This window comes from Rhea pennata, chromosome 1 (genome assembly GCF_028389875.1).
Source record: "Rhea pennata isolate bPtePen1 chromosome 1, bPtePen1.pri, whole genome shotgun sequence".
In the NCBI taxonomy this organism is placed as follows: Eukaryota; Metazoa; Chordata; class Aves; order Rheiformes; family Rheidae; genus Rhea; species Rhea pennata.
In genome coordinates, this window is record NC_084663.1 from 57,858,302 (window position 1) to 57,876,729 (window position 18,428).

At 41.0% G+C, this 18,428-nt stretch overlaps 1 protein-coding gene across 1 annotated transcript; it reads right to left on the bottom strand.

The window, feature by feature from the left end:
- Window positions 1-6,463: 6,463 nt before the first annotated feature.
- RASD2 (RASD family member 2) lies at window positions 6,464-15,323 on the bottom strand. Its single transcript, XM_062569361.1, has 3 exons — window positions 14,671-15,323; window positions 10,379-10,658; window positions 6,464-8,811 (listed from the first exon to the last, which is right to left on the bottom strand). The coding sequence occupies exons 2-3, from the start codon at window positions 10,647-10,649 to the stop codon at window positions 8,282-8,284; spliced, it is 801 nt and encodes a 266-aa protein (XP_062425345.1). The 5' UTR covers window positions 10,650-10,658; window positions 14,671-15,323; the 3' UTR covers window positions 6,464-8,281.
- Between the last annotated feature and the right edge of the window lie 3,105 nt (window positions 15,324-18,428).

Genomic DNA, 18,428 nt, shown 5'->3' on the forward strand with positions numbered 1-18,428 from the left:
AAGAAAGGGATTGTAGGGAGTGCAGAAAGCAAGGATTATGCAAAATATAGTTGTTCTTCTGGCATGGCAGCGACTCTGCTCCTGATTAAGGTGATATTTATTTCCATCTGCCTTTTCACCCTTTAACGTGTTTATCCATCATTGCAGGACCCAAGTGCCTTGCAGGCTAGAAGGTGTTTGTCCTCTCACAGCAATCTTGTGAGTGTTATTGGCCCCATATTAGGAATGAGTAATGAAGATGCTGATTTTTACAGAGTACAGAAATCAGTGTGAGTTGCATTTCTAGGTGCTGTTAGAATTTTGACCTGAGGAGAAAAACACCTACCCTCGGTACCTAACACCAATTTATTCTAGCAACTTGAAACCCAAGTCTTGTTGAAGATTGAACTATTTACACAGAAGATCATCAGAGGGAAGAGGAATGTTTTAGAACTCTACATAGACTTTGAGGAACTGGGTAGGATCTGTCACAGACCTGACATTATGAGTAGGGCCTGAAATGCAAGCCCCAGCTCTTCACCTGGCAGGGCATTTCTGCATTGCTTTGGTTCTCAGTCTAACACAAATCCCAGTTTAATAGAATTTTGCTGTTTCAGGTAAGGTCGTAGTGCATGAAGGACTTGTTTCTTGGAAACTGAAATTTCCCTTTTCTTTTCATTTCATGCACCACAAACATAGATAATTTTTATTCTTTTTTTTTTTGTAATTTCAAAAATAGATTCAAGACATATTGCTGAAATCTTCTCATATGTGAGCTAGTGTTTTACATTAACTACTGAAAGCCAAAAGCTTGTGAAAGAACACTTTTGAACTATTAGAGTCCATGTAAAATCCCTCCTCCAAGAGCCTGGAGAAAAGGAAGAATGGGTGAGGGACAGAGAGCAGCCCTTTGCTTTGCCCTAGTTTGGAGTGATGGGAAGACACACAATCAAGTTGTAAATTAATTTATATTCTTTTATTTTGCTATAAAAATGTTGCGAAATGCAGCGACCTCATCCCTCATCTCCATGTTTAATCTGAACTTATCTCAGCCATCCATCCCAGTCACAGTGTGGGATACTGGATAATGCATAAATCATTCATCAAATACTTCTGAACAATAAACAAACATGTAAGAGACTGTTGATGGATAATTCATTGAAGGAGGTGTTTGCTGCAAACAGTCAAGGGATCTTTGTGGAAATGATCTAACAAGCTGGGACTGACATAAGAAGTCCTGTCTATATTGCTAGTGGTCTGGCTGGAGGGGACCAGAGAACTACCAATTCTCACTTGGGGGTCCAGGAGAGTTCAGTGAGGGCAGAGCAGTCTGGAGAGATTTCTTTGAAGCAGACTTTGGATCAAACTCCATTACAGAAGCAAGTGTGGGCATCAAAATAGCCTACTGGCTCAGCAACTGCGTTCCCCTGCCAATGGCAAGTTATCTCCCTTTGGATAGTACAAGTTTCAATGTTTTTACTAGTGCTTCCTAATGGAAAAATCACTGTCATGACATCTCTTAGAAAATTTGCCAATAGAATGCACTGTTGTGAAGTCTGTACTGTTCTTTCGCCTACAATTTCCCTATTAATACCCTTGTTTTCACTGAGATATTCCCACTGTCCAGTCCTAAACAGTGTGTTGTCTCAATTGTCATCTCCACCTTCCAAAAACATCTAGAGGTTTTCAGGCCACAGCCTCTCTCAGACTTTGTTTACCAACATGGCACAGAATTATCCTTTTTAGATTTTTCTTAGGCTTACCCAAGTCAAACCTTCCAGGCTCCCCCCACCCCCTGTATTTGGCTTCCCTCCAAACTGTCAATAACTTTCTAGGAATGTGGTGCCTGGGACTCATAGCAGTTCTGCTTGCTGTGGATGGCTGCTGACGATAGGGGCAAGGAAAAGTCTTAGCCTAATGTCTTCATGAGGGCAACAGGAAATATTCCTCTGGGAAGTTTTTGTCTCTGCCTCTACCAAATAGTAGTCTGTAAAGACACATGGGAGAGAAAAGTCAGACAAGACTTATAGCTCTAACCAAATGCGAGTACTCAAGTTGAGATTACAGCAGTTGGAGATGTATATTCCCCTAGCCAGTTACTGTGCCATGAGCAATGCCCCAGTTTACAATCGCTTTATGGAAATTACTTTCTTACCTATGGCAGCATTTATATCCTATAGGTTTATCAGATATATAGCATAGTCTAGCATGTGGGTCTGGCTGGTCATGCCACAGAGACTGAAGGGTGGAGAACTTCCCAAATGAGGAGTCAGTGGTGAAAGATCTAGGGCAGATCTACTCTTTCTCCCTGTCCTGGCAAATTCTCTGCTCTTTGTGAGTGCAGAGAAAAGACTGTTGCTATAGAGACCAGTGGGGAAATGTACATTATACCACATTTTATATCTTTTTCTAAGGAGACCCTTTAGTCTGAGCCTACCTTCATGTATTTTTGCAGAAAACTAATGCTAATAAAAACCCAAGAGTAACAGTGATATCATATCAAATAATCATCACTTACTTCTAAAGCACCTCTGCCTATAACCCTCTACTCTGTCCAATGCACCAGGACACTGCTAGCAATATTAGCTAGCAATTTGGAATGTGAAAGGACGATAAAACTAAGACAGCAAAAAATGCAACAGGAAGTGGGGGGTTTGGGTCCTACATGGGGATAAATGGAGGTTAATACTTGAGAAAGGACAAAAACAACTAAATAAAATGTCTTCCAATTTGACTTGTGGGCAGAGAAGGATGAAATAAGCAAGACGGGTACACGTTGTAGCCTACAGCTCAGCTAGGACTTGGCCATGCTGCAAGATCTCACCATGGGATATCCTCTGGGGTATACTGCACATGCAGGTACCAGTGGAAGGTCTCTGAATCATCCAGAGTGCCCACGACATCCCGAAGTGCTTCTCATGCTACTTAAAGGCACTTGCCCTTTTATATCTCCAGCTGACTGCCAGACTTCACAGCTTTGTATTTACCCACTCTACCACGTGTACCTGTTCCAGCTGGTTGAGCTCATTTCTGAAGCTCTTTTCTCCTCTGCTGCCATTTTAAAATTTATCCCATTTCCTACTTGTCTTTTTGTGATGGTGACAAATCCTTTGGCCTCTCGGACAGTCTGACCTACTGCATGCTGGGCTCTCAAGGAAATAATGGTCTTTGTGAGACTACACTGTGAGAGGGCAGTCACCTTGTCTCCAGTGGCATGCCAGCCTAATGGCAGCTGTCCTCCTGGGGATCCTTCAGAACAGAAGCCTAATTTAGTCCTTTGGATGTCAAAGCAGGCTTTCATTCTACCCTTCCCACTCTCAATTTTTTTCCTTAATTCACCGTGACCGCTATTTCCTTCCTGATTTGTACTGACTCTGTGGCTTAATTATATTTTCCTCATTATTTATAGTAGCTCCTACAATGTGTTGAGTTGTAATTTCTTCAGGACTGTGTAGAGAACGGTCAAAACAAATTTCAGCCTGGTCTTGTTCCACTATATGGTTTACCATTAGGTAGACGTTCCTTCCCTGTCCTGGAAGTGAATACACCAAAAACGTCAGCAAGGCAGATCACTAACGTTATGTTTTATAGAGTGTAATGTAGAACAAGGTTGGAATTAAGCAACTTAATTATGCTGCCTAAGACCAGCTAAAAGTACATAATTTACAAACAAACCTGTCCAACAGCTCACAGTATCTTTGCAGGATGGATCTCTTGCCACAGACTTGTTCTCAGTCCAGTGCATTTTAGTGACAAGTTCTGTGCAGTCCTCCTGAATCTGCATGGGGGGAATGAATCACCTCTCTTTCCATTACTTCTTTAGCCTGGCTGTGTGTGTGTGCTTTTTGCTCCTTTCGGGGTCTGTCAAAATCTGCGCATATTACAGGGTTGCCATAAAGCTCTTCTCCACTCTGTCTTACAGCTAGATATGCTCAATGGTTAGCAGGGAAGAAACAATTCCCCTTTTTCTCCGCTGCTTTACCTTGTGCCCCCTGTGTAGACATATTGGTAGCCCTCCTCTTTGTGTTCCAGTCCCATCCTTTTTCATTGGCTAATAGGCTTTTAATGCTGTGAATAAACAACAGAGACACTTAATGCCTGTTACAGGGACTGTAAGCACTTTTAGACTCCAATAATATATTAATAATAATTGAATAACTTTAATGGTAAAATAAAAGCGAAACAATAAATGTAAGAGTTTCTGTCCTCAGGAGCATGTTAATCTAACTTGCAAAGCAATTCTCATCAGTAACAAAATGCAAAAAAAGACCAGTATTACTTTAATAAGATTTACCTGCTTATTTTCATTTGTTTCTGCAAGTGACTGTAATGGTGCTTCATCTCACTCCTAGCCCATTTTTCAGGTGCTTCTCCTCCTGAGCACGTGGTAGGCCAAGTCAGACCCTGGGAAGCACACCGAGTCCTTCCTTCAGATCCAGTACGTCTCTATTAGTACCCACTCCATGCCCTTTAACCATCCCAATGCTTGCCTTTCTCACCGTCACCGCAGCACTGTATTTCAATGCCTGATGACATTGTGCCTGGTGACTTTGTGCCTAACGTGGCAGAAAAGACAGGAATGGGAGGATATGGCAGGATGAAGAAATATGGTGTCTTTAAGGAGATTGAAGGTCAGTGAGGAAAATAATTGTAAGCTCAGTGTTCTAAAGCCAAGGCAGAATATTAGTGATTATGAAGGCACTTATGAAATTTAGCCTTATCCATTAGGCCAGGGAGAGCTGCTGTAAGCTCAGTGATGCTGCACATTAGCTGTAATGTGAGGAATTCTCCTCTAGTGTCCAAGAGCCCAACTCAAGTGGTGGCCAATGCTCATGCCCTTCTCTCTCCATTTGCACAGCTTCCAGCCTGTGTCTCTGTGGCACATGAGTCCCAGTGCTAGACCATAGGCTCATTCAATAGTCATACCCTTGGATGGAAAGTATGTAGGAAGGTGAACATGCACTCAAGGGAATGGTAGGGAAGCAAGATGTTACGACAGCATCTTAAGCAGAAAGTTTTTTTTATTGGAATGCTATTAGATCAACAGAGTGAATGGATCTTTGAATTTGTTTTACTTGGCAAGCTGGCTGGAGAGGCAACTACTTGGTAGCTAAATGAAGATGGCAACTAGCCTTGTAGCAGACTGCAGGACATATCTGTCAAGATGCACTACCTTGGCCTCGATGTGCATACTGAATTGGTCCCTGGTGCTGCTCTCTTTTACCTCTACTTTCCCAATGAATGTGAATGTGGTGTCCCTACCCTCTCCACTACGGCCAAGGCTTATGTCTTCCTCTTATGACCTATATAAGGAAGATTCATTCTTTCTCTTCTGGACACAGAGGAAAAGCAAGAAGCACAGTGTTAAGCTGCTACAAGATCCATATTGCTAAGTGCTCAGGTTTTATTTCTTCTCTGTTCTCAGTATCTTCCCTGACAGCTTGAAACCTTCTACAGCTTACTGAGGCCAGGAAGGTGAGGCACAAGAGGGAGGTTTGCTGGAAAAGACAGTCAAGTGTAATAGATATGAACAAGATAACCCTAATAAAAGCAGTCCAGCAGAATACCCAGCTGACTGTCCAGTGACAAGATGAGAGGCACTGGGCACCAATTGAAACACTAGAAATTCTACCTGAACATATCACTTATTCTCTGTGATGTTTGTTGAATACTGGAACAGATTGCCCAGACAGACTGTGGAGCCTTCAGTCCTGGAGATATCCGAAATCCAGTTGTCATGGTTGTGGACAAACTACTGTAGATGACCCTGCCTGAGCAGGGTAGTTGACCAGATGGTCTCCAGAGATCCCTTCCAACCTCGACTATTCTGCGATTACTAGCCACATTGGGCTTGTAATATGCCTAGCCCTGGGAAGTACCTTGTCATCTGCCTGTATCCTCTGTCAGCACCTGTGTTCCATTTTGGTTTGAACAGGGTTGCCTGAATTTTAGCCTGTCTTCCATCTTCCAACTCATTGCAAATAAAGCCCAGGTAAATGCCTTTCAATAGTAGACTGCCTTATGAAACCAAGGCTCACACAGCTAAGAAGTGCAGCTGCTGAGACTGAAATACTGATGACAGCAATGGTGACGTCTCTACAGCAGCTGCATTAAATCCCAGCAGGGATGAGCATGCTGACCCTGTGCAGGAAGGAAAGGGTTGTTGTCCTCTTGTGCCAGATGCAGCATGAGAGGAGTAGCTTTCTGCTCCTGCTTGGGAGGATATCGTGTATATATCTGTTGATATAGATTGATAAATATAAATATAAATATATAGATATAGTTATAGTTCTGTCCCAACAGGGCCAATGTCAAGCTTCTAGAGTCTGGAAGACACAAAATACTCCTCTAGAATTTACTGTCTCATCAGGGCTCTCAATTCAGAATTCACTTGCTCAGCCGCACTTGCCCCCTTACAACAAAAAAAGCTAGGACTTTCTTCACTATTCTTGGAGACAGTAAAAACAGACCAGGACACAGCTAATAAATAAGACAAATTTAATCATAAACAGTGTACATATTTATAGATAGGGAGGGAGAAATGGTCAGAAAGGTGTTGCCCTGGCACCAGGGATAAAAGAACAGTGTATTTTATCAGTCAATATACAGTACCAATGAAGAGTGGAGCTGACAAATGATGATGAGATTTTGATTCCCAGAGGCTAATTTTCACAAACATTCATCATTCTTGGTTTTCTGTCAGATTACAGAACGAATTAGGTCACAGCTCTGACCAAGATGCAGCCAAGAATAGAATTTGATGGTGAGGGAGGGACAAGAATATCCAAATGCTCTTCTGAGGTATATATAACATATATACTCTACTGTTATGTACAGTCCAGGGGCCATGCTCTGCCCATAGTTATGCATGCACACCTCTCATTTCAGTCAGCGAGAGTGGCAAGCTCATATCTGAGAGAATATATTTGGCTTTCAGGGCATACAGGAGCGTAGCATACCAAGCAATAAAGCCAGAAGCCAGACAGGGAGAGAGCTTAAGACAAGGAAGCTTAGACTGAGCTGAGAAAGGGAATAAGAAAGTGGTGGTCCCAGATTTATTTGGCCAGTCCAATCTTATATAGACAGCCAGCACAAAGCTTCTGTTCTGAAGAACTTCTGTAGTGCGATCATTTCCACCAACGTAAGCTTTGTCAAAAGTCAAGTAAAACCATGAACAAAATGACTAAATGTTAACAGAAGACATATGATGGAGCTGATCCCAGATCAAGAGGCCACATCCATTCAGTTCTTAATTTTAAAGGAAAACTCAACCCTGCTTCTGAAATGGTCTAAGTCAACACATGAATCTAGTCAGCCCCAGTTGTCACAGGCACACAGAAGGAACCATTTTTCCAGTGGCCAGCAGGGCAAAGGGTGGCATTTGTACTATGGTGTTCAGAATTGGGATTGCTGCTGTGAGAAAGAATACTACACTAGGCTTGCAAAGCATTCAAATGTATTGGCTTTTTACAGTACAATTTCACTCTCAATCAATGTACACATTATTTAGATTTACAGCTGAACACACTTTTTATTTCTAAAAATCAGACACTTTTCATTTCAAACACACTAGCCATCTGGTTTTGCTAGGAAACCACCCCCAGACAATAAAAAACCAAACCAAAATCAATAATAAAAAACAACATTCTTGTCAATGTCAAATTACAGCTGTCCCAGCAAACATAAAATCAAGATCTTTTGAATGCAGGTCACCTCAGAAGTGAGTCAGAATCATGTGTTTGCATACAGAGTCCACTCCCAATCTAGGAAACCTCAGTAAGATTGTTGTCCTTAGAAACATAAGTTTCATATTTTTAAGGGAGTGCTCCATGCATGTATGCAAATACACATGCGCGCGCTCACACACACACACACACACACACACACACACCACAGACATAGACACACATCCTTCTCTCTTTCAGCAAGAGCTGCACACCACTGGGATAGCTGTTAATGCCTTCTGTGCATTATTGACCTACTTTCTTTGTAGGCATGAGGTTGAAATGTCTTTACTTCTCAAGTCTATGGTCTTTAGACAAAAAGGGCAGCGAAGAGGAACTACATTACAAAGACAAAGAAATGCAGTCACATATCAGGCATACGATTTTTCCCAGTCATTTACAAGAACAATATTGTTTATGTTCATGATTCAGTAGAACTCTAGGAAGAGTTATCCTTTTGCCATACTGGGCTTTCTCAATTGATTGAACCCAGTAAGCCCATTCTGGGCTTTTGCAGACTGTTTTTCTTTAAGGCACTACATGTGGATGACGACTTCAGAGAGAATGGCTAGCCGCCTTCACTGGATAGTGCATTTCTCCCTCTCCCTTGATTGACCTTCCCTGAGAACTTTTGATTTGATATACTTCAGATCGCTGTTAACACTTGGCCGGCGAGCAAAGGGAGAGATCATGCCATAGGCATCCATATCCTTGACCCGGCGCATTCGAAAGGATTTCTGTTGGAACGTGTCACCATACTGAATGGAAATTTTTCTGTGGAGGGCAGGGCTCATCTCATGAGGTAGCTTGGCCATGCTGAAGAGGACGTAGAACATCTCATCCACATTGGTGTTCTTCTTGGCTGAAACTTCAAAGTAAGCACAATTTTCATCGCTGGCAACAAGGTTCTCACCTTCATCTGAACGCACCTTGCGGAAGATTTCACTGTGGTCGTTCTTGTTGCCACAGATCACCATAGGGAGGTCAGCTGATTCCTTGGTCTTGTTCTTCAGGCAGGATTTTACCTCAAGGATCTGTTTCTGGAGTCTCTTGACCTCATCAAAGGATTCTCTGTTGTCCAGGCTGAACACCAGAATGAAAACATCTCCTGTAAATGAAAAAGGAAACCATAAATGTTTGTTCATCGCTGCCTTTGTCAGAGGATCTAACTTTAAAAAAGCAGTAAGTTTGTTGCTGTCGCCTCCCCCATATTTTTTCTCTTTGGTCCTGTTTGTCTTTTGAATGTCTTCATCTGAGGTACTTTAATTTCAGTTTTTCTTCTAACTCCACTTCCTGCTCCTTTCTGTAGTGCTGTGGAAATGACTTATGACTATGATGTTAATTCCAGCATATCTGAGTAAGTGTTTCTAGGTTGCACTGGCCTTGCTGCTGTTGCCTATTTATTTATATTGTCTTCTGTTTCTATCTCAGCTCTGCTGCATTGCTTTTCTTTTTTCTTGCTTTCATCTGTATCTCTCTGTAAAACACAACCTGTTCTGATGCTAAGAACTAGTAGCTACTCAGCCTTGACCTTTTGATTATACAAGACAAGAAGCACACCTGAACAGAAGCTTTACATGTAGTCAGTCCTGAATGCCTGAGTCAGGCTTGAGAAGTTTCCCAGTGTTCAGTGCTCTGCTGCCATTTCATTTGTTCAAGAGAAACAGGCCATGGAAAAAAAGAAATGTATAAATGACACAGATCTCTTGGCATTTCCTTTTGACATTTCCTGACTTACAATTCATTTTGCAAATATAAAATAACACAAATCATTGCCTTTTGAATGGCATTCATGTGGAATGTGCTAAGAGAGCTTTCAAGGACAAAAGCTTGCATCCTCACCTCAAAAATCAGCACTAGAATCCCATACAACACAGACTATAGTCTGGTCTGATATGAACCTCATGTTTCACTGGCTAGCCAGAAGTGTAGAGAACAGGTCTGAAAAGTAGGGGTTTTGTGAGCTGTGGCTGAATACATATCCACTGTCACTTTCATAGTTAAAGAATACATTACCTCACAGCAGGAACTGCTTGGCAGTGAGAACATTTAAAATAAGCCCACCATTTTCCCTTTTTCCTCCCTAATTCATTTGATTAACTATAGGCTAAGGAGAAAGGCTAAAAGTAGACACAACCTTAGAGTGATTTTTTTCCACTGGAATTTCAAATCAAAGGAATCAGGCTGGAACTTTAAAGAAAAAAAAAATTGTTGAGCACTTCCTGTTTTGAATTCCTTTTCTGTGCAGTTTACACTTGCTTTTCACTGCTTGTGTCTTGTAATGACAGGCTTCTTTTGCCCCTTGCTGCTTTTTATTCCTATGAGGTTTTATTGAACCACTCATCTGTGACTGCAATAAGAAATACTGGATCAAGAGGAGATGGCAGCAGAGGAGAGAAATAAACTAGGTGGGAAATTCTGATTTCAGAATTTCATTCAGTGAACTCCCTTGTGGATAATGAACTATCTACAACATCTGGATCATCCCAGCCATGAAATAACTCTCAAGAGAGCTGCATGTTTCAACAACATCCAACAGTCCCTTTAGCTACCTCCCAAATCCTTCTTATCACCAAAACCCAACAATCTCAAGGCTACAGTTTTCAAGCAAATGTCTATTGTTACTGTCTTTCACTCACCATTCCCCATCTGCAAACCTTCCTCCATTTTCTCACCTGTCAGGATAGAAAGCCTCCTCATAGCAGGGAAAGGGTGATTCCCAGAGGTGTCCAAGATGTCCAGCTGATACATATCTCCCCGAATGTTGTAGACCTTGCGGTGAAAATCCTCAATGGTGGGAGTGTACTGGTCCTCAAACCGGCCATTGAGAAAGCGTGAGACAATGGAGCTTTTGCCTACTCTGGAGGCTCCCAGGACTACCATGCGGTATGAATTCTTGGCTGGCACATTCAGGGTGCAGTTCCCACCGGACATGGTCTTCATCATTGCTTGCTCCTGAAAGAGGAAATGGCACAGTTGGAGGAGAGACCAGAAACTAGATGGAAGACAAAGAACAGCTCCTTAGCACAAGCTTGTCAAAGAGCACCCTGTATCAGTTTGTTGTGTAAAGCAGAATACCTGGTCCTGGTCAGCAGATCAATGGTCCATAAAAAAATCCTTTCACTGGAAATGATTTCATTTTTTTCAGTCTTACTTCCAGAGCATGGTTTGTTTGTTTGTTTTTAAAGTCATATCAAAATGAATATATTTACACTGAAAAGATTGTATTTTTGAATTGTATTTTGCTATTTTCATTAAACATCAAGGGCTAATTTTATCAGCTGTGCCTGAACTTGGGCACTAGGTTCCCTCTCACCATCTGTGTCACTTAGACTTTACCAGATTTTACAGTAGAGCTTGGTTCTCTTTTAGATGCATAAAGACAGAGGTCAGATTTCCCAGTATGTTTCATCCACTGCGGTTACCATTGAGACCTAGACTACTTTGGGTGCCTAAATAGGAAGTGTTTGTGATACTAATTTTCTGATACCAACCAGAAATCAGACAGAATACAAGAATCACAGTTGACATCAGTGGTAGCTAGACTTCTCATTAAATAATTGGTCTATAACCATAGCCTATATTGCCAATGCAGGGAATTGGAGGCACAAAACAGCATTGGCTGACGATAAATTCAAAGATCTGCACCTTCAGTAACATTTTGCAAACCAGATTTTAATCTAAGTGTTTGGTTGGGAACTCCCTATGAACAAACTATCAATATTTCAAATCCCATTGCCTTGCAACAGCATAACTGGCAGCAGATAGCTTTGTGGAAATGCCCATTTCATGGACATTTTAGTCTTTATACATACACAACTGTAGCAGGTATCACAGTTCTTGAGGGTGCTAAGTATAAGCAGACGAAAAGAAGACAGCCATCTTATGTAACTATCAGACAATATTTCTGATCCCTGACAAACAAAAATGAGTCTAAAGATCTTGGCAATTGCATTTTGATGTAGTGCTCAGGTATAGGAGAACTTGATAGGAAAAGAAAAGATGAAATGAGGATTATGCAGCCATTTTTCAATTACAACTGCAAGCGCATAGTGCCCTGAAAGGAAAAATATTACCCTAGTGTGTGGAAAGCTAACTGTCTGAGCAAAGAAGACGCTTTTTGGACAGAGTTTATTTTAGTTACTAGGATCTTATTAAAGAAAAATCAAGTTCCCACTATGTTGCTTGTTTAACTTAGGTATTATTTATTTAATACTACAATTTGAGTACTCTGTGTACACTGGAAGATCGTTTCTCCGTTCAGATTTGGATTCCTGTTTTTCTCTTGAGCAAACTTTATCTCCCAAGCTTTTATGTAGCTGACGCTTATTTGAGTCAAAAACTTAAAATCTTTTACTTTGTTTAACATGTGCTAAGTATCAAAGCAGAAATAAAGATATAGCCAGTGCTAAATAAAGAAGTCTCTGGAATTCTGAGCCAGCATCCTTACAAGTGCTGTACTATAGCCCAAGGCAACAGCAAAACATTATTATTTATTACTATTGTTATCATTTGCTGCACATTGGCAGCATGTTCAGCTCCATATAAAGCACAGAAGAAAATACAGTGTTTTCCTTAGGGAAACTTACATGCTAAATTAAATTCAGATGAGAGTACAGTACAATATTAGAGGCCAGCAGTAATGTCAGATTGTAACTTTGGACACACACACACATATACCCACACAAAAGTATGGGCCTGGTACTGTAAGTGAGAATGCTATAGCAAGATAGACTGCAAGGAGCACACCTGGTTTTTGGATTGAACTCTATGTTTTGCATAAAACAGGACACATCATCAGTGAAGAGATACCAAATTTCATCTCTGAAACAATGCTGCCATGTACACTGCTGTCCTTTCCCCCATAGCCAGTTCAGTAGTGTTTTGCTTCCATGGGCCAGCTAAATGATGATAGAGCTGGGATAGTCCTTAACTCCCTTGAGCTTTATTTAGCAGACAGAGAAAATGAGGTAAATAGATTTTGTGAGAGAACCTTGAAACTTCTCTACAGCCCAGGTTCAGTATTTAAAAATGTGTCAGCTCTTCAAAGTGGGTTGAACTGGTATAGCTGCATGACTGCAAGTAGGCTATGTTGATTCACACCTGCTGAAGATTAGTTTCATAAAACTTGCTTTGGGAGCATCTGGAAGTGAACATGGATATGCTTTTTAAGCAAGCATCTTACTTGTGCAGAGCATGCATAGTGGGGGACCTGATCCTGTTCAGCACCTTTACAAGCCAGAATCCTACAAATTATACTACTGACTGACAGGTAGGCAGCAAACTGTTAACAATTACAGGAATACCTGTCACACAGCAAAGGAGATGAACTGTGCCATTGCACCTTCTTGGATGATTATTTTTGTACTTCTAATGTAGTGCCTCTATGAGGCACTTCTATCCTCTACCTTGAATTAAATTGTACTGTCTTAAATTTCAGTTAATGACATTTTAAGGTGAACACTTAGGAGAAAGACTTGACACCATCACTGTTCCACAGATGGGGAGAGTAAGGCACAGGGGAGCTTGGGACCATCCAAGATCATACAAATGAGGATCATGAACAGACTCCAGGACTCCCATCATGCAAACTTTTTCTCCTTTCCACCTTTCTTCAGTCTTGCATTTCTGGTCACTAAATCACACTGCCTCCCATCTCCTTCAAAAATAAAACCTTATGCACAGAAGTGTGTTTTTTTCAGGACACTTTGCCCTAAAGATGTACATGCACTAAGGAGGAAGAAGGGGTGTGAGGGCATCCAAAGTTTAAGGTATTAAATAGCTACCTAGTGCTGCCTTCATTCTGTCTGTCAAGGTATTCAGTCAAAAAGATTCTTGTACTTTCCTGACTGCATTTCATTTCACATGGAGTTAAAAGATACTTTTCAACACTTTGATTCCTAGAGTGGCTACTCATCTCATCACCTCTGCTGCAAATCTGACTCAAAGTATGCTGTTGAACCAGGAGCTTATTTCTGTGTTTTGTGCTCTCTCTTCTTATCCCTTCACTCCAGTTTCTCTCTAGTTGAATACAATCTTTCTTATTCCTTCCTCTGAAATGGAGAGAAATTTCAACTCTCATACCTGGGGTGGTGAGGGGAGCACAGGGGACTCGTACATTGAAAAAGATTTAAGACAGAAGAAAGGAAATAGAAAGACACCACATGTTCATGTACTAAATAAAGCAAAATCAATCTGAAGAGAGTGAGGAGACAAACAACCTCCAGCTGGCTTTAATCTACATCTTTTCCTTCCAGTTTATTAAATGCTGAAGTATAGAGTAAGTCCCAGTGGTACCTTTTGGTTTATGCACTGGATTGATGATAGAATTTTTACATTAATATTTTATGCCACAGAGATTTCAAAATGTCATAGAAATGACGCAATGAGCATTTTCTCCACTTAATAAAGGAGAAGGCTTAGGCACACAAAGAGTGCTGAAACAGTTGTCTGAAATCAGCATTAAAACCCATTTCTTTTGACTCCCTGTGTCTCCTACTACCTGCTAACCAATATGGTTTGGTTTGCAGGTACACTTCATACTGAATGACAATACGTCTGCTTTTGCTTGCTCTGCAAAACGTTTGTCTAAATTGCAGTGAGGTGCTTAAAGCATGCATTTACCTGCTTAAAGCTTTTATACCTTAATTTTCAATCCGCCCATCATAGGATGTCATAACATCTGCCTATATGTTCCATCCCCATCCCCATCCATCAATAGACTTTTGAAGCGCCTCACTTTTGCTCCACAGTCTTTATCTATTGTTTGTGTTTCTATTTCCCACCATATATAAATCACTGCATCCAGCTAAAAAAGACATAGGTAGAAGCAAACTGTACCATGCATAACATACCTGCCACTTGTTAGTCACTGCTAGCACCCCCCAAATTTTCATGCACACAGATATCACTCCTGTGGGACACCAGTTTTCTGACTGTTATCCCAAATTCCATGCTACTTTCTTACCTCTCTTTCTTTGGAGAAGAAGTCCTGGGTCTTGGTGTAGTCTGATAAAGCTGATGGTTTTAATCAGGGGCTGCTGCTGCTGTAAAAGGCTGTTGTTCTCTGTATCCCACGTTGCTGCTCTGGGCTTAGTTGTTCACCAATATTTTCTGGGACCTTAGCAGGATTGGGAAGGACTGTAGGATTGCAGGAAATGGTCCCCCATGGATAGTAATTACTGGATCAGGCAACTGACATGGACTAAAGAAGGGTCTCAGAACCAGTGATAGTTTTTCCCTCTTATGAGATGAGCTCTTCTGACAGCCTCAGTTCAAGAGGAGATGCAGAGTGTCTTCCACACCCACTGGCTTTTCTTGCAAGTTGCGTTTCGCAGGCTCCACAGGGTGGAAAGGGTCTCTGGAGCGACACCTAGTTGTACAGGGTCGCGGATGCATCCGTCTGGCCCACCCTGCCTCTATGCTGCCTCAGACCCATGGGGAAAAACCACAGAGGGCATGGAAGTTGCCTATGGCAGTGGGGTCTATAAACTTTTGCTTCCTTGAGTCTTACCTGGCACCACTCTGCCACTAACTTCTTTTTTTTCTGATCTGAGATTTGTTTAAAAATGTTCTCTTTCCAGGTGAAAAGGGGCTTTTCTTTACATTTGCCAATTAAGTCTTTCTTCTTCCCTCCCTGCCTTTCTCTCTCTCTTGCTCTCACTACTGACAAATTGCAGATTTTCCTTCTGTAGGACTCAGATAATTGGCTCAACTCCTCCCTTGAAGTCAGTGTCAGACAAGGGAAGGACGGGTGCTGAGGGGGTGGGATTTTGTGCCTATTGAAAAATCCTTTCTTTTTTCTTTTAAACAGAAAGTTGATATGTGTTCCAGACTGCAAATTCTCCTTCTTTCCACAAGAGACATGTACGTATGCCTGTGTGGGGAATGAGTTAGTGTATGTGTGTAACAGAGACTTCACTTCTACTTTGCAAACCGTAAATTCATAAGCTGTTCCTAAAAGCTCTTTACTTCTGTGCTATTTTCTCTTAGACAGAAGTGAACTGACTCATTTCCCATGTAAGGGCTTTCTGTCCATAATTTCTATAATTCTTTTGTTGTATGGGATATTTTCTCCTGTTCTCTTAGGAATGCTTGTTGGTTTTGATTAAGAAATAAGGAAACTCTGTAATTCCTATTATTTTATTAATGTTCAAATAAATAGAAAGCTAAATTAGAATTGGGCAATAATGTTTGAGTTTGGTGAAAAAAGTGAAAAAAAAATCAGACAAAGTGAAACTAGGGAGGACTAGGGAGGAGCAAAATAAAAGAAACACAAAAAAGGATGAATAGTTGAATTCAGGGAGTTTGATCCAACTTCAAATTAAATACTAAATTTGTAATATATTTGACCATTTATTGACTCCAATTTTTCTTCTGTTTGAGCTGAAGTTATAGTTTAGATCTACAAGGCTGTACTGAAAGAAGGTATCAAAGAAGTTCAATTTGACAGTGTTGAAATTAACTATTTCCCACTTGCAACTTTTATTCAGAAAAAGGAGAACAAAAATACTTCAAGATTTTGAAGATACTTTGCAAAAAACAGAAAAAAGAATCATCTTCCAAATTCACATATAGTTTCAGATCTCTCAAAATAGTCTCTCTTTTTCTTTAAGCCAGTTTACTCTTCTTTGAACAAAAAGATTCTTGCCACTACATCAGTAAGATGCCTCTTCTAGAGAAAATTCTCCCATCCAGAAGTCCTGCTGTTTTACAAAGAACTCATTATATTCTTTACTTTTTTTCATCCATGCAGCAAGATCATCTTCTCTGCAGACCACAGCTTAGCCTTAAAGTATAGTGAGATTTCTGCTGTCATCCTCAGAATAACTCTTCCTTCCTTAGCCCATGTCCAGGCATTGTGCATGAGCACAACTGTCTATGTCTAGCTTTCGCGTCTCCCTGCAGTATCTGCCTCTCCTCTGCCAGTACTGCACAGCAGTGAAGAGCAGCTATTGACAAGGATTCCACATCTGTCTGTATGCACATGTGTGCATCTCTCTGTGCAGGCAGGATATGAACACTGCAACATGGGCTATGAGATAGGTTGTGCTATAGCAGAAGAGAGCTGTCTGTGAAAGGCAGCAGCTCCCATAAGGTTATGCCTGAGCATGGAGAGGATTTGGGGCCCAGAAAACACAACATTGGTTACATTTGGGAAATAATATCTCCTGGCTTTTCCCCAGTGCAGTTAACTAAATTTGGGAAGGATGAGCATAGCTTAACATAGCACCATTAAAACAGTGCTGACTTCTTCCAAGGTTACCAAAGGGAACTGGTGATGAGGCATGACTGAACTCAGCTCTTTTTAGAACACAATACTAGGACTCTCTCATCAGCTCCCAAATCTTTTCTCTTTGGCGCAAAGTAAAGTAGCCATTTTATGGCTCAGATAATATTTTGAAATAAGATACAATGTTCTTCATTGCTAAGACATTGGTTCAGATCAAACCTGGGTAAGTATGGACCAAGAGCCGTCATCTTCTGGTGGGTGGTCAACTGCATATGTAGTTTAGATCCAAACAGAAAGGGACCTACATCCCAGTATCATTGCCATGGGGGTAATTGCTGCTGCTAGAACTATCAAAGAGGTTAAGCCCTGTATGCTACAGAGAATAAATTCCACTTTCATCTGTATAGATCATATACAGAGTGCACAACTTCCTTGCCAGACACAAAAGAACTGTAGTCATCATAGAGATTATCTCATCAGCCTGGGATCTCAGCCTACTCAAGTTCTTTTGTAAACCACATTCAAAAGACGTTCCTAGCTGGCTTCACCAAGCCCACCTTCACACAGAGCTATCTTCTTCAGCATTTAAATTAGCCAATCAAGTTCCTCAAGTTCTATCAAAATAGTAATGTACTTGACTAGGCACCTTAGTTTTATTTGATGTCTCAGCAAATGGTTAGTAAAATAATAAATTACTGTTGAAGTAAGCCTTTGAAAGATAATTGCCAATTATGACCCTTGAGACTGCTTGAGGGCTGTTGCTATAGTTTTTTTGTTTGCTTGCTGTGTTTTTCTGGTGTGTTTGCAGTTCAAGAGTTGACAGAAAGCCAGGATTTTATGCCTTCCTTCAGTGATCAGGAGACCAGAGATCAAAATTCCCTGCTTCTCCCAGACTCCTGAGGGACTCTTGTGAAGAAGTAAGTTTAATTTTTTTCTATACCTGCTCCCATCCGAGAAGTAAGGATGAAAGCACTTATTTGTTTTTAGGGTTACAAGAGGAATAAATGGGTCAGAGATGATGTAGCGCTCTCCTATTGTGATAATGAAGGCCTTATAAGTACACTAGACATGTAAGTAGTGATCCAGAACATGAAGTCACAGAAGTGAGCATGGAAACTAAAGTTAGCTCGATTCGTAGTGCTGTGATAATGTTTTCTGTAAGCACCATTGCTGTCGTACCTCTGTGCATAAGAAGGTAGTTCCCAATGAAGAAGTCAAAGCCATTGTCAGATAACAAAAAATATTTCCCATCTCAGCATTTTTATCGAGCTAGTCAGAGACTATCAACCTTTCTTAGAGCTTACAGATATATAGCAATTTAAAAGATAGTCATACAATGAATTACTCTTTGGAGACATTTCCTTCTCCTACTCCTCAATTTGTAAAGAAAACCTCAGCAATTAGTCTAGTTAGAGTTTCAGTTGGCTAATGCAATCACAGAGGATTACAGGCTGCGGCTGTAGAGAACCACCACCCCTATAAGTAATACCCCT

Bases quoted from the DNA above. Each gene is read 5' to 3' on its own strand.
- RASD2 (XM_062569361.1), bottom strand. From the start codon at position 10,649: ATGATGAAGACCATGTCCGGTGGGAACTGCACCCTGAATGTGCCAGCC. The intron at 8,812-10,378 runs GTGAGAAAATGG...TTTCATTTACAG, and splicing joins GAGGCTTTCTATCCTGACAG to GAGATGTTTTCATTCTGGTG.